The sequence below is a fragment of the Mchenga conophoros genome, linkage group LG10 (assembly GCF_057382185.1).
Source record: "Mchenga conophoros isolate Kocher_MC1m ecotype Shallow Benthic linkage group LG10, M_conophoros_male_GT1.1, whole genome shotgun sequence".
Lineage (NCBI taxonomy): Eukaryota > Metazoa > Chordata > Actinopteri > Cichliformes > Cichlidae > Mchenga > Mchenga conophoros.
Window position 1 is genome coordinate 33583898 of NC_140535.1, and position 25362 is coordinate 33609259.

At 41.5% G+C, this 25362-nt stretch overlaps 1 protein-coding gene across 5 annotated transcripts in view; it reads left to right on the plus strand.

Moving 5' to 3' along the window:
• Window positions 1-25362, plus strand: part of sgcd (sarcoglycan, delta (dystrophin-associated glycoprotein)) — a 421531-nt gene that overhangs the window by 240277 nt on the left and 155892 nt on the right. For all 5 annotated transcript variants that reach the window (XM_085289871.1, XM_085289872.1, XM_085289874.1 and 2 more), the window contains one exon: window positions 23161-23346. In XM_085289871.1, coding sequence (XP_085145997.1) covers window positions 23161-23346 — 186 coding nt within the window. The remainder of the gene's footprint in view (window positions 1-23160; window positions 23347-25362) is intronic.

The following is a 25362-nucleotide window of genomic DNA, read 5'->3' on the forward strand; positions in this document are numbered from 1 at the left end:
AAACATGAAGGAGATTTTCCTGGCTTTTTATAGCAGATAGCTTTAAATATTCTGCAGTAGAACAAGAAGAGAAGAAAACCATGAATCAACATATAAACATTACCTGATGCTGCTGAAGTGAAGCAGAGCAAAGTTACAGAGGTTTAATTAGAGACACAGCTGAGCGTTTTGAAATTTCCCGTAATTTTAAAAAGTTTACATTTCGTCAGTAACAGCGGAAATGAGGCTTTCTTGTCGAACGTCAGTTAAATTAAAAAACAAACAAACAAACACAGCGGCCGGCAGCGCCGTACATGATGGTAGACTGGTGCGTAATAAGCAAGCGAACAATGCAGAAAACAGATTTTTAGATGGGAAACTGGTCTTGAAGTACAGAGAGAGAGCTGGGCATGAAGTGTGATTTAAAGGTCAGAGGGAATTCATGACGATGTTTATGTGAAGTGAAACATGAAGCGTAGTTTGGATCTTCTTTTGCTGCTGGTTCAGTCAAATTTGGTTGGAGAGAGACAAAACCTGCAGCTTCAGAATCAGCGCAAAAAAAGACGTAAACACAGAGCGCAGACCCGCCGACGCATCAGAATCAGTGAGCTGTCGGCTTTCAGCCCGACGGCGTGTCCGTTTAGTCAGGTGAGAAAGCTGACGTCTCACTGATCCTGATACGTCTGCGGCCGCGCTCTGTGTTTACGTCTTTGTGCAGAATCCTGCTGCAGTTGACGTTTTTAGCTGTTTGGTGGTTGTCGAAATTTTGTGAGGTTTAGCCTGAGATTCTGGTGTTTCGTAAAAACTTAATTTATGTTTAAAAAGCGATTCAGGGTTTTAATGAATCGATATTATTCACGCTAGAATCGATTTTAATCAAATAACCCCTATTCTCATCGTATGCGTCTGTGTTTTTTAATCTTTGCACTGGGAGTCCAGCAGACCAGCTGATCTGCACCACCTTGAAGATGAGAGCTCTGACATGATTAATTGTAAACTAACTCTAACGCTGTTCCCGGTCACAAAAACTGGAAACAACATCATACGTCTGCTGCTATCAAAGCTTGAACATACAATTAGTGAAATAACCATTACAAATCTTATAAATGGTGAACTTTAGTTTGCTGTTTTTATTCTCAAAGGCGTCAGTATTTCAGCTGTATTTCCAAAGAACGGTGCATAACTGTACAAAACGTCCGTTCTCTTTCTGTAATCTTTGTTGTTCTATAACCTTTAACTGTCTTTAGTTTTCACCTTTGCTGTGAAGGTTGTGATCTCTTTGCTTCTCCCTTTTCTTTCTCTCTGTCTCCCTTCATGCTTCCTCGCTCTCTCATCTCTTCTCCATTCCTTTGATGTTTTTCAATGTTTTTTTTCCTGAGAGGTATTTTAGCTTCTCCTGCTTTGTCTGTCTCTTGTCTTTTCCACTTTTGTCTCCCTTGTTTCTGTTCTTCTGTGTGTGCATACCTATTGCTGACTTCTTTTTTTTAAACTCTGTCACGTCCCTGAGAGAGTACAGCATGACCGATTGGCACTTACCAAAGAAATTGTTGTTCTAAATAGTCCCAGACACCCAAACAACGCAGCAGTGTGCATACAAATGAATGCTCGGTCCGCATCAGAGAAGATGGACAACCGCGGCGAGCACCTATAATGATGATGCTGTAGATGAGCGCAGAGTGCAGTAAATACCACAGATGTTTACCGGAAACCATCTTTGAAGTGCAGAGAAGTCAAAACCGCCATCAGTCAGCTTGTGACGGCACAGGAAATGAATGCAAAGAGGTTTAGAAGAATAAGATTGTATAATACATGAAAATCCTGACGGGCTGCATGTGTAATATGCTAAATCAGTGACCTCACTATAATTAAATATACTCGAAAATGGCCTGTTGGTGTCTACCAAGGCATTAAGAATTAACTAATTAGTAATTATGATGTAACGGCAAAGGGGGAACAAAAATCAGAAATATGTCATTTGAGTCCTGCAGAGTGAGACGTGTCAGCGTCTGACAGGATGGCATTTTCCAGTTTCACAAAATACTGATGTGAATCTGTCACATCTGGGCTGTATTCTCAGTGTGATTTCTGCTCTTCAGTAACATCTGGGCAACTTATTTCCAGAGTTTCCCACTTGTTGTTTTTACCGGGTCACCGCACTATAGCACACTCAAACTGACCCCTTTGTGGAGAGAAGCGGTGTTCCTTTGAGTCACGTCCACATGCTTCATTGTTGTGTGTTTCTATGAATGGTGAGCCCGTGATAGATCTTCTCTGACTGATACATTTAGGGACTAAATCCTAGTTTGTCATGAAACAAACTGAGATGGTGTAATGAATGAAGCAAGCACGGTGGATCAGCGGTTTGCACTGCAGCCACAGAGTATAAGGCAAGAGGTTCCTGTGTTTGGTGTTTACCTCAGATGTGACCAGTGAGATAATTTGCTCCATTATCGATTCCTCCCGCCTCCATGTAATATGTTCTTTCCTCTTTAAAGAGGACATGAAACACTAAAGACTTAAAAGCTAATTTACAGCACTGAGCTCTGCTCTCAACAAATCACTGCTCAAAGTTACAGTTTAAAAACGTGTTTAGCGCCATCTTCTGTCAGTATGGAACATGACGTCATGTGGTTGGTTGGTTGCAGCTAATAGACTTGCATTAGTTTATGTTAGCTAACTAGGGACAGAATTGATAACTCAGAGTAAGAAAACGACACTAAAACTAGAAATCAGTTTAAGTGGATCACTTTAGTGCTGCTCCTGGCTGGAACGATGAGTTTTATGTTAAGAAACCGAGGATCTACTGTCCACTTTCACTGTAGCTGTGTCCCAAAACGTTGGCTGCATCCTTCGGAGGACCCGGCCTTCGTGGTCTACATGTTCAGCTGTGTGAAAACCCCGGAGGAACCCACCCGATGGATTAATAAAGTTTTACTTAATCTAATAATCTAATAACTTTGATCTCAGCCAAACTGATTTACTCTGGAACAAATAAAACACAGAAAAAAGCCAAATAATTAAATTTTTAAGTGACTTATATATCACGTTTAATCTGAGTAGCGAAAGACAGCAGGGGTCTGAAAATGATGAAGCCGGGAGTCCGCTGCTCTTGCCGGCTCGAGTGACCCCCGGCTAGCTATCGAGCGGGTGGGTAACAGACGTTTCTGAAAACGTCGGCGCACTTTTGCAAATATGCGATGTCTTGATAAACTAAGCAGATATTTGAAGTTTGCACAGCTACATTCTCTCCTGAAAATATCTTAAAAGTTTATTTTGTGACCCAGAAAGATTAATAAGAGTAATTTAAAACTTAGTAGCAGCCCCCATTGTTGGAAACTGAAATTTGGCTGGGCCGCGCTATGAATTCTGGGCTATGGTGGGCCACGAAGGACACACCCAACCCATCCTTCAAATTCGGGGAAATGAAGGACGCATTTGAAGGAGTCGACGAATTGGGACAGGCTTCGTCGCCTGGCTGTGACGTAATCGGCCTTCAAATGCGGCCTTCAAATGCAGCCTCCGAAGGATGCAGCCGACGTTTTGGGACAGCTGTCTCTTTAGCAGTAAGTGGCTGTTCACTTTGTGGCTAGCTGCCAAATGAGGACTGTGTGGAGAAGAGCCTGTTTGAGTCACCAGACCGACAGCCTGGACTCCACATTCCAGCTTTTCCTCATCAGGCCGGTGTACCGAGCCGTGCAATCAGTTGGCAAAGCACATGTTCACGAGATGCGATCAGCGTTATTTTATGCAAAATCTTCTTCAAGATGGATTTCGTGTGAAGAACTAAAAATCAATAGATGTTCTGACATTTCATGAACCGACTGAGTTGAGTGGGAAGTTTGCATGTTCTCTCCATGCTGAGTTTCTTCTGCTACTGCACACCAGCTGGATGCTACTCATGTGTTGATGATGCTCAAAAACAGCTTCTTAATCCTGACAGTTTAACTTCTTGGGTTTTATAACTTCTAAGGTTATCATTTTTAACCGTGCATATAAAAATTAACAAATATATTTCAAAAGTAACAACAGTGTGGGAAGAAAAAAAGCCACAGTCACCCCAGAGGCGGCTTTGGAGAGGATGTGGAGCACATGCACGCAGGGTTTAGTTCAACTCGACAGCCAGTCTGTGCTCGTTAATAGACTGACTAAATCCTCTTCCACTCAGCCGCTGTCGAGATCTGTCGAGACAAACCCTCACACTCACTTACCCTGCCTTTGTCAAAGGTCACATAACCCTCCCCCTGGTTTCATTCAGCGGTGGAAAACAAACCAAAACTTTAGGATTCGGTAAAATCTCTGCAGAGCAACTCCAGCATCTGACCGTTGTCCGTTTTAGCTCTGAGGATCCCTCTGTGATCCCTCCACTGTTCGAGGTTTTGATATTTACCCTTCTTTGTCCAGCGCTGTAAACCTAAATACTAAAAGTATTTAAGCAGATTAGTTGCACTTTTAGCTAATTAGCAACATTATTTTAGATTAACTTGAATTTAACTCAATCTTGTCGATTTAGGATGAATTATATTGTTTTAATATGATTTATGATTTTATCCTCAACATGACATGGCTCAAAGCGATGCTCCCCTATTAGCACTCTCCACTGTAGGAAACTAAAGTGAAAGCAAAGACCATCAAAGATCGAGGTTTGAAAAAGCAAAGCTGTAAATGCTGAGCCGTATAAGATTTTTACATCATATTTATTGCTAAGGTGCACTTCTTTTCATATTAAATAAACAAAGCAGTGACGTGGGTGCTGCTGTGAGAGCACAGACAGGTCAGTGCGGTGATGCGGCGATGCTTCGCTCAGCGACATCATTTCAAACTGTCTCCCGTTAAGTTTTGCAAAACAAACGAGGTCATGTTACAGAGTGACTCTGCTTGTGTTCTAATTAAAGAACAGCAGACAAAGACCTGTCGAGTGTGGGTAACATCGAAACAGCCTGTCCGTGAGGTTGTATAAACTAAAAGAGTTTGAATTAACTTCATAACTAATAATGATTAAAGTTTAATGAAGAGGTACAAGTAGACCGTAATTAAGACATTGAAACCATGCAAAGTTCATAAAAAGTTTTGTTTCAGTGTTTTAATTACTGCATGTATCTTTACGTTGTCTTCTTAAACTTTTTAATGTGATGTGGGGAGTCCGGCTCCTTTCTGTGTGGAGTCGGCGTGCTCTCCCCGGGTCTGCGTGGGTTTCCTGTGGATACTCTGTCAGGTTACCTGGTGAATCGGCCGTAGGTGTGAATGCTTGCCTGTCTCTACGCCTCGCCATTATGTGCCTTTTAACTCCGTGCTGCACTGAAGGTTCAGGAGGTTCATTATTTGGTCCCATTTGTGCTAAAAACCAAAGGGCTCACATCACTCTAAAGCACTTTGGGTAAAAGTGCTCTTCACAGAGAGCGCTCTTGAAAAATAAGTGAAATGTGCTTTCATGCAAGAGACACAGTGAAAGCTGATACATTGTAAGTTTTTCCTCAAACTTGTTAATGAATGGAGGCATGTCAGGCTGGAAAACAGATGGCATGTGCAGCTTAGAAGCACTGCAGTGGATTTTATTCTCTAATCTATACTGGACATAAAGTTAACAGAATCTGAAAACAGCTAAAATGTATTTGCGTCATGACAGAGTGTCCACTGTGGTTTAATGATGGCTTCATGTATATCGATGTCGTTCAGTTTTGAATTCCTGTTGTCACTGTTTTCAGTCCCAACCTCAGCCTTTTCTCTCTGTTTCCCATCCTTTAAAAATGGCTTCTTCACAGCTAACCTTGCACTGAGACCATTTGTGATGGGGCTGTCCAAAGACTTTGAAAGACCTTCAGGACGTCTGGAGAACAACTGCTCAAGGTCACTTTAAAAAAATGACAAGTGTGGCTCCTGGGAAGAAAATAAAAAGTGCGGTAAATGCAAACTTGCAGGACGTTGTTGTATCGCATGGCTAAAACAACAGTTTCTAAAACTATTTCTGTAATTCTGTACATGCATGATAACAGATCACGCTCTTCACTTCATCACTTAATAAGATAAGATAAGATAACCTTTATCAGTTACACACGTGGGAAATTTTCACATTTGTTAGTGGTGGATAAATGAAAACACACTATTACGATATTTCCAGATAATGTGCGGTTTCCATGGAGACCGCGGTTACCTGCCACTTCATTTGATGACATTTGAAGACTACAAAAGATCATTTCACCTGTTAATGAGTTTCCTAAGTCATGCACCTCATCACCAAAGGTGAACAAATATTAATTTGAATAGCGACCTCAGAGCAATGTCACATTCAGATCCCGATCATCACTCTGGATCAGTAATATTTTCCTGCTCTTAAGTACATTCGCTATATCAGTTGTTTCATACAGCGAACCACTTTGCTTTAAGGCACAGCCTTCTCTTTTTGCTGTCTAATTTTACTTGAATTTTATTTACCAACACTGGAGCGCGGCCAGTAAAAATGTTCCAGAAGGCACCAAACACAGTCTAGTTCAGATACTGGGAGCCCAGCAAACAGCTGTTGGTAACAGCTGCCCCTGCTGGAGCATCTGTCAGTGCAGCCACTTTGACATTAAACCAAAACAACCATAACAAAAGATGTACGTTCTGTTTATGCCTACTTCCAGTTTTAGTTACAGTTTTGGATATAATCCACACCATATTAGACAAAAGCACAGTTTGGGCTTCTGAGGACCAGCTGAACATCAGTGTACCCATCTCCTGATGGCACGCCTACCACAAAGCTCACATCATCTTCAGCTGGTTTGCTGGAAATGAAGATGAGTTGAGCTCCACCATCACTAGATGTCAGCCTAACAGAGCACCTTTGGGTCATGGATGTGCAGACGACAACTCTGCATGAATCGTGTGATGGTGTCATGTCAACATGGCCAAAAAAAAATAAGAGGTGAAGAATTAGAAAGTGATTCTGTCATAACTGGATCAGTGATGAAAACGCAGTGTTTCTTTTTTGCCCTGCTCACACAAATATTCATTGTGGTAATGACAGAATGCCATCTTTAGCAAATATGTTCTTTCCTGACGGATCGTCGATGCCGAAGCCTGATTTAGAGCTGCAAGAACTGTTTTTATTTGGTAAACCCCTGCTGATCTCGAAAGGCATGTGGAAGCCCACAGAAAACACCAGTCACGCTTCCAAGAATGCGTTTCCAAGAAGCTGCTTTTGGCTGTGAGATTAATATTTATTTACCGTGGTTTTGGAAAGACGAGTCGTGTGCCATCTGGTTGATTCTCAGAAAATTCACAAGCCCTCTCGGAAAAATCCCACAAGGACTCATCGGATAGGCAGAAAGATGCTGCTAACGGATGCACAGCTAAGCCAGTAGGAGGTGTCTGATATTTCCTGGATCGCAGTCAGTTCCTGTATAATACCAGCGAACAGAGACTGAGGCACTACACCAGCTACGATTTCTACTGGAGAGGATCCCCTGTCTTTGTGCCAGCAGTACTTTGCAGCACAGAACAGAAGTTTCACTCGTCTGCAGCTTCAGAATAGCAGTTAAGTCGAGTTGTTGCGCCACACTGATGCTGATTAAAGAGCCGAAACACATAAAATACTTGGAAATTACTAGAAGAAATATATATTTGTTATTAAACACAGAATTTAAGTGAAAAATGTGCAAATATGGAAAAAATGTTGACAATGGCTGTAAAGAAAAATTGTGATGTGAAGTTTTGTTCCTACAGACTGCACATTGTTGGATATCTTGACATGAAATCTGGCAAACGAGAATTTTATCGGGACGAAAATGAATGAAATGCATTGCAATAACTGTGCATTCAGTTGGACTATTCACATCAGCAAAGCAGCAAAAACAGGCATCAGAGTCTGAACTTGCTGATGGTCCTGAAATAGCCTGTGCTCGATACATCTGCACCAGGAAAATGTAAACTCAACAATGTTTCCATCCATGTTGGAAATGCTTTCAGAGAGAGGTGATGAACTCTGATGAAGAGACCAGGGCTGATGTGCTGAATGTGCGGCCCGTCGGTCACCAGAAGGATACTTTTTGTGGAAGTCACTGACATTTCCTTCTCTTCACTGTGTTTAAATAACATCCTCGTGGACTTTTAGATTACCGGTCTACTTACGGGGTATTTTGTTTTTGAATCACAGCTCATCGCAAATCTGTTAAATGCCAATTTGTTGTTGGGTGGTTTGACGAAACAATCGTGAATCTGGTGTCTGGGCTTTGCAAGGCTGCTTTGGATGTTAGCGTTATTTTACTCAATTCAATTCTATCCAATTCAATAATTTATTGTCCCGCAAGGGGAAATTTAGTTTAGCAGCAAGGGCAACAATAAGAGTAAACAAAGCAATAATAAAAAGTGACGAGACAGTTAGTTACTATTAAGGAGACGGGTGCAGTAGCGATAAAAGAAACCTGGAGTTGTTTGGTCTTCCTCACAGGTACCATAAAACGACGACCAGAGAGCAACAAGTCGAACTCGCTGTGAAGTGGATGCTTAAAACAATTAACAATAGATTGAGCCTCACAGCACCTGTTTGTTATAAATGTCCAAAAGTCCGTCTTGCCAACGTCCTGAGATTTTGCTGGCTTTTTTTCCCAAAACTCAAGTCGATCCTTGTTCTTCTGAGTCATGTTACCAAACCAAGCAGCGATACAGAAAGAAATACAAGATTCAATAAAACTACAAACTATACTAAAGATGAAGTTGACTTCATGAACTCTTTTCTTGGGCCCTCCTGTAACTGAACCACAGCTCATTGCTTCACAGAGAGGAAAACCCACTCTGACTTTAACTCTGCCTTCTGTCATGTGCTGCAACTCGAAGCAGCTTTTAGACGTCTTAAACCCCCTCAGAACAAGCTACGCTAACATCCATGTACTAGTTTCCCCATCGAGACCAGCATCCTGCACTGAGTGATGCTTTTATAGGCCGCGATGTCATTAAAACAAGTACTAACACAATGTGAGACTAAAACGACGTGTTAACACAAAATCCGTGGATTCGCTGTAAATATAAATTTGCATTGTTATTCCCCTCCAGCCGTCAGAGTCGGCCGTTATATGTAAACACAAATAAGCTGTGAAAAGTTCAGCAGAAGTGCTCTGCGACTAAAGTTATTGTTGTTATTATTCAACACCGATACTTCCCCCAAGGCTGCTTCCACGGCCGAGCGTATGAGTGTTTATGGTTCATGACACAATTATGATTAAGATGTTAGCCTCTCACTGCCAGTAGCTGGTAAGGAGTGAGCAAATAAAAAGTGGGGTGGGGGGAGAAGAGAGCGAGCGAGCGAGCAGGGAAAAAAGACACACAATTTAGCATCAGTGTCTCACTCCTGGGACACCGGCGAGGAGCACAGTGCTGACCTGTCACTGCGCTGGGTCTCATCTAAGAGGACTCTCGACTGCTTCCTCTCACACCAACCTAAAGCCTTTCTTTCTCCTCCTTTGCCTCATTTTCTTCCTCACAACAGATAATTCATTCATTCTCCAACAGAGATCTGAAGAGTTTATGCAATGCAGGTGACAACTCGATTAGTAACTAGTAATGTGACGAGTGGATTCAGTTCATTACGGCACGTTAATGTGACGACAGTGTCGCCTTGCTGGGGATCTGTTTGCTCCCGTTAACTCTGATTATATCACAATTCCTTGAATCCTAAACAATTTCTGTGTGATCTGAAAAACCAGAGGTGGGCCGATTGATTTATTTAAGTTTATTCATTATGAGCTCCTAAACGTGAACAGCCGAGCTTCAGTTCCTACGTTAAAGAAACACTGGTGGGTGCGAGTGCTACCCCTCAGCCTCTCCTTAGATGTGAGCTATAAATTTGAAAATCCATGAGATTTTCAGAAAACATGACCTCTGACCTTCATCACGAGGTTGAGGTCACTGAGATGCACCATGGTATCAATTTGAAATACTTACGATTCTTGAGTTATCGTGTTTAAGACTTGACCTCTGAGACTTAAATTCACTGTTGATTTTTAATAAATGCGTTTGTGGTATCAATTTGATCATTCACGAGATATTGTGTTCCCAAAGTCGGTCGCCCACGCCACCCACCCTTCCCCGTGGAGTACTGACGATACCCCGTAGGCCTTTTATGCCGAGGGAGAAAACAGTCTTATAACCACGAAAATAATCAGCTTCTTTGAAAGTGTAGTCCTCCAAAAAAAAACAACAAGTCCATCTCCACGTTGAAGGGTTGCCATGTTTCACTGGTGAAGGGTGCATGCAACAGTGATCATGCAGCAATATGTGGCGTGCAGAGCAGCCATATGTTGCTGTAAAACGCAGCATGCAAATGCTGTGAGTTTGATGTCTGTGCTTTGTTTGACGCCACTTGGATTAATTCTCTTAGAGAGATTAGTTAAAGGATAACATTTCTAAATGCTGCACAAAAGCAGCACAATAAATTCAAAGAGTTTGACTTGCAGTGGGAGGGTCTACCAAATCTGAGAGATCTCAGTAAAAGCTGCAATTTTGATTTTATCTAAACAGGAAAAACTCAGCACCCGTGGAGCATGAAAGTTTACACTATGTGCAACGAGTGTGCAAGCGATTAGGGGTAACATTAGCAGCCTAGAGAAATACGATTTAATAATAAAAATAATATTCCCTACAGTGGTAGAAAGGAAAGAAACAGCCTCCTTCACTACCAACAGAGACACACAGGGGTTAAATGCAGGGATTTAGGGCCTCATGTTATTTTTGGTGATGGTAAAAGCAGGAAAAGTCGATCCCAGGAGCCTCTTTATGCTGCCAAGGAAATGCTTCTTCATCTTTACCTCCCAGTCTGCTGCCTCTCTGTCTAAATACTGCCATCATGTCAGCTCTTCCTGTTTCTTCCCCTCATTTACCCCCCCACCGCCCTACTCTCTCCCCACCCCTCCCTGTTTCTCTTACCCATCACTGCCTGTCTGAGCACACTTTGGAGGGTGTTCAGCTCTGTCTGGTTGAAGTCCAAAACATCTAAATCACCACAGGGGGTGCCGATCCAGACTCGGAGCTTGGCAGCGTCACTCCCACTTCTTTCCGATTCTCTTTTCCCTCCGCTAATACTTGCGTGTCTCTTGCCGAAAGCCACATCTTCAGGTTTTATTTTGCTCTGCTTTAATGTGATGACGTCCTCTCTGCTCCTCTCCGCGTTAAATCCAGTCTGTGATTAAACGTTTTAACAGATAATAAATTCATGCTAGCAGAGAACCTGTTAGCTTTGGTGACATTAAAGATTAAGTTACTGTAATTATACTTGTGAAGTATGGCCTCAGGGCTCACGGGCCTATCTGTTCATAAAGGTAGATCTATGATGAGGTTCTGCTCGTATGGCTCGTATGTCTGAGGGCACGTTTTCAGCTAAAATTAGCAAACACTGATGTTTCTGTGCTTGTGGCATGCAGACAATAGCACCTGCATGTGTTAGATGTTCTGCTGCATACTTTTTACACACGTCTGAGCACAGGAGCCTGTATATGCACAAAATAAGAGGTACAGAGGATCACATTCAAATGTGTTACAACTTAAGTGTTGGCCTGTAGTCACTCAGATGCTTCCTAAAAGGGAGATGTTGCTAAAGATATAAGAATTTTCTCTGGTGTCACTCGTATTATTAATTCTACTGTTCATGTGCACGGAGGATGAAAATGATGACGCAGTGAAGTGAACAATACCTTTATTTATATTGCATGAAAAGACAAGAGCACGCAATAATGTCAAAATTAGTTTAGGACAGAAACACGATATCGGCTCTTTGCTAACATCTGCACAGACGGCATGCTAACAAAAAGCTAGCTAGTTGTACCATTTCCCATTTGGGGAAATGGTACAACTAGCTAGCTTCAGTGCTTCCTGTTTCTCATGAAAACATTTTAAAGGAAGCGAAGAACAGACAAATGGACACATTTCATATTGAATGTCAAGGAAAACAAGATGTTTATTAAACCATGTGCCACAAAGCTCACTGGTAAAACATAAAAAAAACAACTTATTTTATTCTGTCTCAACTTTAGATTAGGTATAGTTAAAGTTCAAGAATTGCTATGCCTTAACTAAATGTTTTAGTCAAAAGACAGTGATTAAATCTAAATCAAAATTTGCAGTCAAAATAAAAAACAAAACAAAACAATGCTAATGCTAGCTGTATGCTAGCTTTTACCTCAACTAAGTCACTGAACCATGTTTTTGGATTCATCTGATGAAGTTTCGGTTTTGGTGGGTGAACTTCTAGTGTTTTATCTGTCTCTACACTGCACCCGTACAGTTTATGCAGTTCTTCCATCCATGCTTGTTAGCAGTTAGCTGATGGAACTACTGCGACATCACTCGTTGGGCGCAGAGTAGTAGTAGTTAATGTCAAAATATATGGCAACTTCTTTTCTTTCTTAACTACATTCATGTTGGAGTATTTGGGGAAAAAAAGTAAGAATTATTTCACAGTTTGTCTTTTAATTTTCTCTGTTTATTAAAAGTAAATACAGCAAAAGCCGAACAAATGAAATTAAAATGAAACAGACATTTTTTTTAATGTCTGTTTTGATTTCTGTCTATGAGATGAAGCAGAATGGAAACTTTCTCGACATCTCTCCTTGTTAGGAATAAAGAAATATAATTCTCAGATATTTTACTATGAAAATGGAGCTTCAATATTCCACAGACAGAGAAAGTGCACTTATGAAAGCATACCAAAGAGCATAAAACTATTACTGCTGGAGTCAGGGACATTTATTTAAACAGGTCTTCATTTGCATGAAAATTCCCATCAAAAAACCTGGATATGTTTTCTAGAGAGAGCGCCAGCAGACATAATCTGGTTTTTATTTTTTATTCTTTAAAAAGAGAGATACTGTATAATCTCAAATGTAACCTTGATACATGAGTTCATTCACCATGGTAACAGGGCCACAGGAACTATCAGGCTAGATAAAGTCCGTGATTGGTGCTGTGTTGGTAGTGCATAGGTGGTATGTAGAGCTTTGGAGAACTGTGTGTAGATGCTCTTAGTGCTAATGTCACCAGGTTCAGAGTCTGGTTATGTAAAATAACCAGGGGATACTCCTGTTACCGTTCGTGTTGTTGGTGGTCCTTTACCTTCCCCCGTGACATTAAAAAGCAAAGATTGTTGGAAACAATGAAAACTGCCGACTTCAACATTCATTCTAAACCTTTAGCATCATCTTTGAGCTACGCTGGCTTTTTGGAGGACTGCACACAAATGCATTTCCACATGTTCACCTGGCTGCTTAGCTATAGTGATGGGATTTAAGGCTCTTTTTAGAGAACCGGCTCTTTCGGCTCGGCTCACTAAAAAGAGCCGGCTTTTTCGGCTCCCAACCGGCTCTTCGGGTTGTTTTGTTGCTTTAATTAATTTATTATTAACAACATTATAAAATTATGCATGAAAGGAATTACTAATGTAAAAAATAAGTGGTTCTATTTATATATGTTTATATATAAATATATACGGTGGCCCCTAGAGTCAAAGCACGTACAAACTCCAAAAAGCACGTACAAAGTCCAAAACACATTTCCTGTGTTAACTGAACTTCCAAAACAGAGCTACTAGATCACTTAAATTACACAATTGAAAGCATATGTGTATTGTTTGTGTATTTATACACAAGAACTCATATATATATATATATATTCAAATAATTTAAAAAAATGTTCATTTACCTGTTACTACCGCACACCAAATCCGGTTGTTGGTACTTCCTGGCTTGTGTAGCCACTAGGTAGCAAAAGCTCAACACATCCTGGAGCACTTATGTTGTGTTTTGTACGTGTTTTGGAGTTTGTACGTGCTTCAAGGTTTGTACGTGCTTCGGAGTTTGTACGTGCTAGGGAGTTTTTATGTGTTTTGGAGTTCGTACATGTTTTGGAGTTTGTACGTGCTTTGTTTGTAGGGGCCACCGTAAATATACTTTTATTTATTCACTCCACATAAAATGTAATAAATAAATCATATAATACAAAAAACAACTATTCACATTTCAACTTTTAACTATTTAAATTTTCAGCTTTTTCCTTTTAAACTAATTTAAAGTGAAACAACACAAAACACTTACAAACCAGAACGAGTGAAAAACAAAGAGTGAAAACAGATATAAGATCCCTTGAAAAATTATATAATGAAACTTGTATGTTTTGGATACTTACTAAAACAATATATGAAAGTGGCCACTTTCATGAGTAAATCATATAAGCCTTATAAGATTCACTATATGAAGTAGGCCAAATCTGAAGCAAGTCTTCTATAAGTTTTTACTATTTCTTTTCCATATGGGTAGTTGTGGATGATTACTATACCTTTCTAATGTGACGTTGTTATCCCTGGCTCTCTTTCTCTCTCTCTCCCTCCCGCTCTGTTCCTGTGCTACTGCAAGCAGTGTTGCCAACTCCTCAGTAAGGAAAATCGCTATTGGCTGTCCTAAAAGTCGCTAGAAGTCGCTAAATGACGTCATCGCCTAATTTGCATAATTGGTCATGCTAAATGGTAAATGGCCTGTATTTGTATAGCGCTTTACTAGTCCCTAAGGACCCCAAAGCGCTTTACATATCCAGTCATCTACCCATTCACGCACACATTCACACACTGGTGATGGCAGCTACATTGTAGCCACAGCCACCCTGGGGCGCACTGACAGAGGCGATGCTAATCTAATTGTAACCTATGTTGTTGGAGAGAGAAATAACACCGTGGAAGAGACATAAAGTGAGTAAAAAACGTCCTAAATGCATTTAGAGTTTATTTAGAACTACAAATTAAATTTATTTTAGCAATTATTGTTTTTTTTAATGTCACAATTCCAACCCTGCTCCTTTACCCGGGCTTGGACTGGCAAAAGTGACCCGAAATAGGCACTCTGGTGGAGTTACTCTGTGTGTGTGTTTATAAGTAGTTTTAAACCTTGTGATCTACAAAACAGCATAAGAGTAAAAAAGTAAAAGAAGAACTGACTGCGTTACAGCACCCGCTGCTTGTTGAGTGTGCTTGCTAGCACAGATTTTGGTATTCACATTTTTCTTTAAAAAAATAATAGTGTGTTGAGATACCGTGCATAACCGATACGATTCTTCCTCCTGGCGTAGAGGAAAACAGTTTTGCCAAATTATCCTAATCATGTGCTCAACAATGCTGTCAACAGGCCTGCTAAAGCCACTTAAATAACAAAGAGGTGAAGAATAAAGCTTCTTTATAGTTGTATCCAATTATAAAAGAAAAGGAAGTTACTCAGCTGTTTAAGTATTCATTATGCCCTGCAGTCATGCCTGGCTCTGGGCCTGGCTTCACGCCTATATGGCAGAATAAACTAGTAAAATTGGTTGCTTTCTTCTTCTTTTTATATTTATTGTTTAATCGATAAAAAGCAGCTGTGTCTGATTGTGGGCAGGTCACACCTTTCATTACACTATTTACTGTTATTTGTAAGTATTGTTTCATCTGTAATGGGCCAGTGAGACGGTGCAGTGTGGTGCAGCACTGAGTGCATGGCCTTAGTGTTAATGAGGGGCAACAAAGTGGGACAAAAGGCTGAACTGCTGGAGCACTTAAGAATACGGGTCAAAAAACCCTTTATTTACCAAGTGCAATAACTGCACAACCATTTAACCTACTGACACTGAACAGAAACATAAAAGGTGCTTCTGGTTCGTTTATCTCGCCAACATAATACATCTTCTGCCTTTGCCTTCAAACAAACCTGACTAATCTAATTACACAAATCAAAAAACAATCATGAAGCTGTAGTGGAAAGGGTGTGCAGAGCCCGCACATTCAGAGAGACAACTGCAAATTAGCCTGAACACACACGTCCATGTGTGATGTCAGAGCTCCGTGAAGTGAAAACGTGTGGCCAGTGTAGCGAAAACAGCAGCAAAGTTCACGTTGGTGTAAACTGGACTGAGTAAATAGATCACGACTTTCTCTCAGGAGACACGGGGTCTTCTTCAAAGTAAAACAACAAGCGATGTTGATTTTATTAAAAATTTGTGTAGAAAGGGTTTAGGATTAAAATTATTCCATAGCTTGTGATATCACGATAACATGATTGGTCAGCTAATGGTCCAAGAGACCATTGGTCCAACAATACCAACAGACTGTGACGCACAGACCCTTAAACCCATAAAGAGAAGCCGCCTTTCTTCATTTCCATGCTCATAGATGACATACCGTGTTAGAGCGTGAGTGAGACGGGGCTGTCGCTCCCAGCCTGTCAGTTTCGAACATGCAGGATTGTTTTTGTGAATCAGAAACATCATCTGTTCCCTTTTAGTTCCCAAACCTAATGTGTGAAACACTAGAGTCGCCACCACACCTCCAGCCTTCTAACACAGACATTCCAGGTGTCCAGAAGGAGACGGAGCCGAGTCTGACTACCAAAAATACCCACTTTATTTCACTTACTCTGTATTTAAACATTAGTTGTTATTCGTCCCCGGCTTGCTCCCTGCACCCCCAACCCATGGTAGCCAGGTTCCTGCAGTGATAGTTGGATGATGCAGTATTAAATTACCTAAATAGTGTCGATAGCAAACATTGTTAGTTTATTTTGTTTGTGAATACATATTTTATTGGAATGCCTCATATCTAAATACTTCCTGAACGAAAGCCTGTTTAGATGGGAGGCAGCTTTCATCAGAGTTTCATCACATTTCTTCCGCTCTTTGCGCCCACTGACTTTCACTGCATCACTGCTGATCTCTGATGGTCTTGTTGAGTTTTACAAAAGGAGCTGAAAAACTGAGGCTGTGGTGCTCCAACTAAAGAAAACGCTTGAGCTTCGTCTGTCTGGAGGTTAAAGCGGACCTTTTCCAGTCATTTCCAGGTTTTTTGTTTGTTTTTCTACCAGAGCAGCTTTGCATGATTCACAGTTCAAAATAATCCTTATTTGAACCATACTGGGAATTGATCCTACTCTGCTCAGGATGTCTTCACTCTGTGAAACCACACAGAGCCAAAAATAAAAGCAGAAATTCTACAATACTCATCTCATAATTGAGCTGTGTTCAATATGAGCATCTGTCATTGCAACAGTAACATTAACACAACAGAAAACAGGGAAAAGCACAATAGGTTCCCTTAAATGACCAACAGTCTGGGAAGTGTTTGCTTTGCATTCAGCTGATTACGATTTATTTCCACTTGCTTGTTTACTCACACATTGAAATGGCCAATAAACTCCCTCTGGCTGTCATCCATTCCATGTATTCAAACATTTTGAGGCATGCAAGCCCCAATAATAGCCAATCCACTGGCAGCAGCCATCGGGTCCTGGTACCGATCCACATGTTGTCTATAAAAGTCCTAATGTGGAGCTGCCCGACTATTTGGCAGCAGGAATGACCAATAACATTTAGTAAAACCTCATTTCTCTCTCTAATCAGGGACAGACTTTGTTTTTCCACAATTGGGTTTTCTTCAGGGTCTCTGAATGAATAGTTGGCTGAACAAGTGGCACCACTGGAAAGCAGCCGTGAAGGGAAAAAGACTCAAAGGCCAATGATTTTGATTTGCCTCCAATTTGCCACTTATTTTCTTCCTCCCTAGCTCTTCGGCTCCACTTTCTTAACGTGCACACACACACACACACCTCCGCTCTGATGAGATTGGCCATTATTTTTGCTTGAACCCAGCCCCATATTCGTTTCTCAGTCAGCCACTAGCCTAAGAGGTTATTGGAAAGCTATCAGAACTCTTTGTGCATGGATGGAAATTGTGTAGAAAGCACAGAGGAGAGAGCCGTTATATTTCATCACTGCAGTGCATTTATTTGATTTGTGATATACTTTGTGAGGCGAGTAGATCCACAGCGTAATACTGTAGATGTAAAGGAATAAGAACCCACTAACGCAATGTGCACTTTCCTGAAACTTTGAAAACCATTAGCAATTTGTTATTGCGTTTGAATTTTTGAATAATGTTGCCATCTGTCTGTCGAGCCGCCGTGTTCTGAGATATAAACAGAAAGGTTCCCCTCGGCGTCGGTACTTGACAGCCAATAACTGGATACCAAGAAGTAACAGCCTGTTTTTAAGGAGTGGAAACGTCTGCATTTAGAGGTTGGAAGGGTGGTGGTGGTGGAGGTTTGTCTGCCAGGGGACCAGCCAGGAGTCGAGTTTCTGTAATAAATTGTTTAGTTTTTTGACATTTCTTTGATTGACTCAACTTTTGCAGTTACTTCATTAGTGTGAGGAAAAGATGATGGTGGAAAGAAACCACAGGATGAGGTTCAGGGTTACATCTCATAATTAGACCTAAGTGTGATCTGAAGAGAGTCCTGTATCAGTGCTGCTGTAAGCCCAAATCATCGTGGCACAGACACCAAATAAAAAGAAAAGAAACACCATTCACTTCAGCAAAATGGTGCTATTGGATGCCCCGTAAACGGTATTGAGCTGCTCAGGCTGATGCGTTCTCTCACTTTACTACTTCTAAAAAACATGCTTCCAGTTTTAGGCAAAGATACGGAGACTAAGAAATTTATCTTTGCATACAATAAGTTGAAGAATAGTTCATTATTTCCTAGTGTCATGCTCTAGTCTCTTGGTTTCTGCCTCTGTGCTTCCTTGTGTAACGTTTTGTTTTCATGTCTGTACCTCTCATTGTTTCAGTGTCAAGCCCGCGTCTCTGTGCTTGTCTCGTGTTTCCTGTTTTACTTTGACAGTCTCGTGTGCCGTGTTACTGTTTTCAGTTTGCTTCGCCCGGTCTCGTTGTGTGTGATTACTCCCAGCTGTGCTCTCCTCCTGTATCTCATTCCCTCGTTATCTCTGTGTATTTAAGCCCTCTGTCTTCCTCTGTTTGTTGTCGGATCAGCTGTGTATCTCCTGCTGTATTTTGCCATATTCCAGGGTCCATGATCCTTGTCGCTGGTTTTCATGTGCCGTCCTCCACGTCTCAGGTCTTTGGTTTTTTTATACTTATTTTTGTAGTTGCTCCCAGTTTAGGTTTTGTTTAGTTCTTTGTCGCTTTCTGCTTTTGTTTGTATTCGTTTCCTGCTGTCATTAAAATACACTATCACTTTAAGGTCATCATCAGTGTCTATGTTGGTCGATACTCTCTTCACTCCTCGACAAATAGTTTATAATATGGTATGGGACAGTATGGTATTATGTAGTAGAACATGTTATGATATAAATTAACTTAATATCCTATTTAAGTCACTCTTTAATCATTGGTGTGGAATAAAAGTATATAATGTAATCAAGAAATATTTACAGCAATTGTGTCTAGTGTGTTTAGTGAATATTTCAGTGGAAATATTCATTAAAGGGAAATTATTTCCGGTTAAGCTGGTGCGGTCGACCGTGCACGTTCGATGACACGTGAGGAAAAGTAGGAGTAGCCCTTTCTCACTGCAGGCTGTAAACATTCTTCTCTGTCTTATATAAGAGGTGTGTAGTACATTATTAAAAAGATGAATGCACATTTTAGAGTTGAGTAAAATAGCACAAAGACACTGGTCCACAGAGGTGTGGAAAACAAATTCAGTAATTATCCTTCAGCGCATACAGGTGGGAGGTGGAGTCTCAGTGGGGGGCATTGTTTCTGTAGTTGTTCCTGCTTGCTGCAGACGTTGCTTCACCCTTCACCACCCTGACTGGAAACACATTCAGTACAGAAGCGTTCAGATCGTGGAAGGTTTTTTCTGAAATGTGACACATTTACACATGAATGGATGGGAACACACACACACTTCTCCATCTGACTTGATGCTGGTGTCACTGGGAGACTTGCTTTCCTGCCAAGCTGCCGAGGCTGTCGTCTCCACAACACCTGGAGAAGCTTGGCAACTCCTGAAGCATTCTGTGTGCGTTTGTGGGGGTTTTTCTTCAAGGATTTTTTCAGTTCAGTTTGTTTTGTTTCTGCAAAGCAGATTTTGTGGGAGTTGCACAAAACCACATCAAATCAAGATATTAGCTTTATTTCTGAATGAAATTGAAAGTTGAGTGGCGTGGCCCGAGGATTTGGGGGAATTAGAAAGTGTTTTTATTCACTTCAACTCGGCTTCATCTCAAAGTTTATTCACTACTTGTTTCCAAATTTCTTTCTGAAGACTTTAACTCTGCGCAAACTTCTTTAATTTTCTCAGCTTAACAAATGTTTGTGTGTTTTCATAATCGGGATTCTTTTTGTAAACAAATGTCATTTGAACTGGATTCTGTTGAAACGGGTGATTGGACAGGACAGCGGTTTGTCTGCCATGACTCGCAGCCATATTTGGAAGGGCTTCTTGCAGATGGAAGCAGAAAAGCAAGTGTTGTGCAGGATGAGGGGCATCATTAATTCCCTCTCCCAGGCTCTGCGAGGATATTGCCAGAGAGCTGATCAAACAGCCTTGGCCACTTTTGGCTCATGCAGCTGTTGGTCGTTGTGTTCGTGCCCGTGTTTTATGTTTTGAACCAAAGATTCGGGCACTCGTGGTAAACTGCGAGGTCAGCCTCAGATAATCAAGGGTGAACCTGTGATTTTGTCTATACAGATAACTTGTAATTACCACACTGCAGTAATGTAATTAAAAAATAAATAAAATGGATTCTTATCTTTGGTCACCGATGTCCAGGATTCAGATGAAGGAATGAGCAGAGCAACTGAAAATTCCCTCTCTCCTTCTCTATGGGGACGCAGAAGAGCAGCAGCCAGTGGCCTGAAGCTCATTTCTGCTGCTTGTATCTGCAGCCTGATTTTTTTTATTTATTTATTTATTTTTTGGTCGGTATTCACGACTTGAGGCTATAGATGAGCGTGAAAACCTAAATAGACTAAACTGACATTCGCCTTTAGGCTAATCTCTTCCCTCTGTGCCTTCTCACTGTGGTGGAGGGCTTTGAGTGATTTTCAGAGTGGACTATGTACAGGAAGAGCTATAGAGGTCCCTCGGCCCGTACATCACACACGGCCTTGGGGTTTTGATCCCAGCTGCCAAAAGACCTCAGGGTTGGTGTCGTGTTTGTGTAACGGCCCCTGATATTTCACGCAGAAATGGGCAGAGTTCCTTTGACATTTTCTGTGGCTTTTCAAGTCCAATTCATCCAGTGGAAGCATTTGTATCCTCAGTTCTTCAGAAACTCAAATGTCTCTGGTGCTTATTGATAATAATAATTGATAATTGAAATAAGCAGACAAGATGATCACAGCTTCACGGGTGAGATTAAGGAAGGTGGCCAATTCAGAGCCAGAAAAACAAGGAGAAAATTTGCCACGAGGATAATAACCTTCAGCTTTTTTGCACTTAAAACTAGTAAGATTCACAGTTACACACACCCCTACATGAATGTGTGTGTGTGTCCACTTTAAATGCTATTTTAGAACCATCTCCGTTTGGATAGCTTTGCGCCTCGCTTGGCTTTTGTTTATTCTCACACTGCTTATTTCAAGCTTATCTATCAGCCTGGACGTTGCTAAGCTGCACCTCTTCAGCTCTCTGCATCTTCCCCTCACACAGAAATGAAAATCGGACCATACACAATGAGATTTCCCCATTTTTGCTGACTGGTGTTTTGGAGTCTCCTCTGTAGCCTTCAGCACTCTCTCACCGGGGCCCTGTCTTGTGCCATTTGTTTCAGTTAGCGGGTAATGTGTGTGGTTGTCAAAAACAATTGGCTTGGGTGGTGTGAGGCACGCACTCCAAAGCGCAACCGACAGTAAATTGTATTTTTCCACAGAGTTATTAGGCCATTATTATGGCGCTAGAAGTGAACAATGCCTCCTCATCATCAAAGGCAGACAATTAGAATCATCATTAATCGCTGCTATCGGCACATCAATGGGGCAAGGGGTTATAATGGAGTTATAGACCACTTATGGGGTAATCAATCAATGGGATTGCTAACTAAACTCTCTTTCATTGTGCCAAGGACTGAGTGGCCAGTCAGTGACTCAAATGAGAGCTATTGGATAGGAGTATGTGAGAGGAATGTTTACGGCATGTTATTTGTAGTAATGTTCAGTTGTGTCCAATCTCTTATCTTAAAGTCATTTTCCTCTGTGGCTCCGCAGAGCTGCATCCAAGCAATCATAGTCAGCTCCATCCTGCAGCCCCAAGGGGCTACAATAATGGCTGAATACATAAAGGCCAGATTAGAGTAAATTGATGCTGTTATTGCTGTTCCACACCAGCACCAGTGGAACATTTAGCAGCTAAACAGGCAGACAGTTTTCTCAGGAGACGGTGAAGACCCAATAAGAGCTCAAAGACAAACGATGATTGGACCGTGATGAATAGAAATGTTGCTCTTTTGCCTAATGAATGCTGAAATATTTACCATTACTGATGTTGCGTCAGTGCGACCAAAACATGTTTTTGATGCCAGTGGTGCTGAAAAGGCCACCCGCGCTAATCCAACACTTCATTGGTTACTTCTTGCTGAGACTGACTTTGAAAACTTCCATAAAGCTTGGTGGCATTCGGTGAGGTACATTTGGGTACAGTGAACTCATGTTCAAGAAACCAGTTTGAGATGATGTTTGATTTGTGACGTGACGTATTAACCTGCTGCAAACATCCTTTATCTGATTTTGGTGAGCTTGTATGAACTGCACCCTCCGTTTCAGCTAACAGGGATGGTGTTCTGCTGCTGTAGCTCGTCTGCTTCAAGGCTTAAAATGTTGTTTCTGCAAAGATGCTCTTCTGCTCACCTTCATCGTGGTTATTTGAGTTACTGAAGTCAAAATCCCAGATTAAACCTGAAGTTATCCAGCCAAGTCCTGCTTTATACTTTAGGCCTCTGGAAGAATCCTGTGTGAAGCCAAATGTCAGAAATGACTATTTTTTTGCAGTTTGTGAAGCACATTTACCCACTGACTAAATACACGGTGCTTATTTTAGGAGTGGGTCCTAAAACTGAGAGGGGAGTGGATTGCCCGTTTTGTACTTGTGATGTTTTATGTAGTTGGTTTTGTGCTGTTTGGTTTTATTTACCTTTCACAGATCTGTGACTACTGCAGCTTTAATGCAGCTTTAACTACGCAGATGCCCTGTAATCTCTTCAGATGAAACGGCAGCCCACAGGGGACAAAAACACAGCATCATGACACTTATTTGCCTTATAAAAGCTATCCAAATAAACAATGTTGTCAGTGCGAACCGGGCTTTCATCAAACCCCAGAGAAACAGTCTTGTTAGCAGTACGCAACCCTAAGGTCAGCGTGCTGCCCTCGGCTATAATCCTTTCTTATTCTCTGTCTCCTCTCAGATGACCCAAGAACAGTGCACTCATAGGAACAATGTCCAGAGTTCAGAGAAACCACAAGTGTACAAAGTGGGAATATACGGCTGGAGGAAACGCTGCCTTTACTTCTTCGTCCTGCTGCTGATGATCCTGATCCTGATCAACTTGGCACTAACTATCTGGATCCTCAAAGTCATGAACTTCACCATAGTAAGTTGCACCTTTTCAGCATTTGCGTGCTGCTGGCGTTTCCTCACATGACCTTAAAATGCTCGTTTTACAGTCATCACACCGCTTAGATTTCCTCCTTACATGTGAGTGAAACGTCTACATCACATCTACGTCTTAACTTCCGCCATAACTGGGTCTCCATCTTAACCCTACACCACCACCTTCTACATAACCTGACGTGAACCTCCTGAGAAATAAAAGTACACGTCGGGTCAGCGCGTACCACAGCGACCTGAATGGCGTGGAAGGTTGCGGTGTAGCGATAAAAGGAGTTTTGTAAGTTATGATGTAAAGCTCAAATCAACCTTTATGTTACATGAAATATGAAGCTAATGATGGCCCATTCAGAATCATTAGATACTGAGCCTTTGAGGTTCATCTCTGTAACCGCGCGACATTTAAACCTCCGGTGCTGTGCTTTTATTTATTATTTATTCGTAACACATCAGGGCTCGCTTGTTCATAAGCTCCAGATGTGATAGCTTTTTAAATTTTCATGCAGTTGATTGCACTCTTTGTTGGTGAAATGCTCGGCAGATCGACTGCCTCTGCAGGTGGTTTGAGTGATGAGAGAAACGTCAGGCGTCTCGGACTTGTTTTGAAATTACAGCTAATTTCAGAAACTGTCTTTATACGACTTCTCTGTATAACTCCATTTTCAGCTGCGGTCCTTTTTTCTTCTGCTCCTCCTTTGCAACTTGTCTCCATCTTGTAAAAAAACAAAAACAATCACAAAACAATTTGTTCTCACCACACAGACTGCGTTTTGTCTAACTGAACCTGATCTAAAGGATAAAACCTGAACTGTAAAGCTGTCGCCCTCCTCCTCCTCCTCCTCCTCCTCCCGGAGCTCCTCCGTGCTACCACTACATCAAACAAAACAAACGCTTGGAGCTCCGCTTTTTCACATATGAATAACTTTACCGGAGAATCACACAGCAGACTAATTTGCATCAAGATTGCTCTATTTTCTGTGCTAAGCAGGCACTGCCGGATTGTTTTCATACAGCACTTTCCACAGATCCCATTTGCTAAGCAGTATTTTTATATATTTAACGTAGATGAGCTTTCACTCTGTTGCAGACATTTAGTGTCATTGTCTGCTCATATCCAAGTGGAAGTCTTTAACAACAGATCTGAACTGCTAATGTTATCTGAACCACAGGCCTGTTAGTATCCCAGCCTCCTTCATGGCAAAAAAACAGTTCATTTAGATTCAATTCAGTTTTGCTTACATAGTAAAAAATCACCCAACAGTCTCCTCAATGCATTTTATATTGTGAGGTAAAGACCCTAACAAGCACCAGGTGACAGTGGGAAAGAAAACTCCCTTTTAACAGGAAGAAGCCTCCTGCACGACCAAGGAGGGGCGGGGCCATGTGCCACGTGCAGTTAGGGGTGAGCGGAGGACGACAGGACAAGGACACACTGTGCAAGAGAGACAGAGATTATTAATAACTATTGCAGAGTGGTGTATAAACAGTGCATCATGGGAAGCCCACAGCAGCCCGGACCTACTGCAGCGTGAAAACGGGAGGATTCAGGGTTACCTGATCCTGCCTTAACGATATACTTTATTAAAAAGGAAAGTTTTAAACGTAGTGAGGGTGTCTGTCTCCTGAATCCAAACTGGCACCAGTGTAACCAGCAGTCATGCTCCCATGCACAGCAGATCCTGTCTAACCTCTTTTATCGATTAACGCTTCAGATCTATTTTTGGCTTCATGATGCAAATTGTTAACATCGCTGGATGTCGGTCATTGCCGGTCCGCTTCACTGATGGGGGATTTCCCTCGTGTGTTAATGAGCATAATGTAAGCTTAGAGAAATTAAAACAGCTGACTGTTCTACTCAAAGGCCGAGCTGAGATCTGGCCCGTGTTTGATGCAGGGTTTTCTTTTTGTGTCATTCTTCGCACAGTTCAAATCGCACCGGGAGCATTTCAGCAGTGGGCCGTTTAGTCAGCATGGGGTCTTTCATTCTGGAGCTTGACCG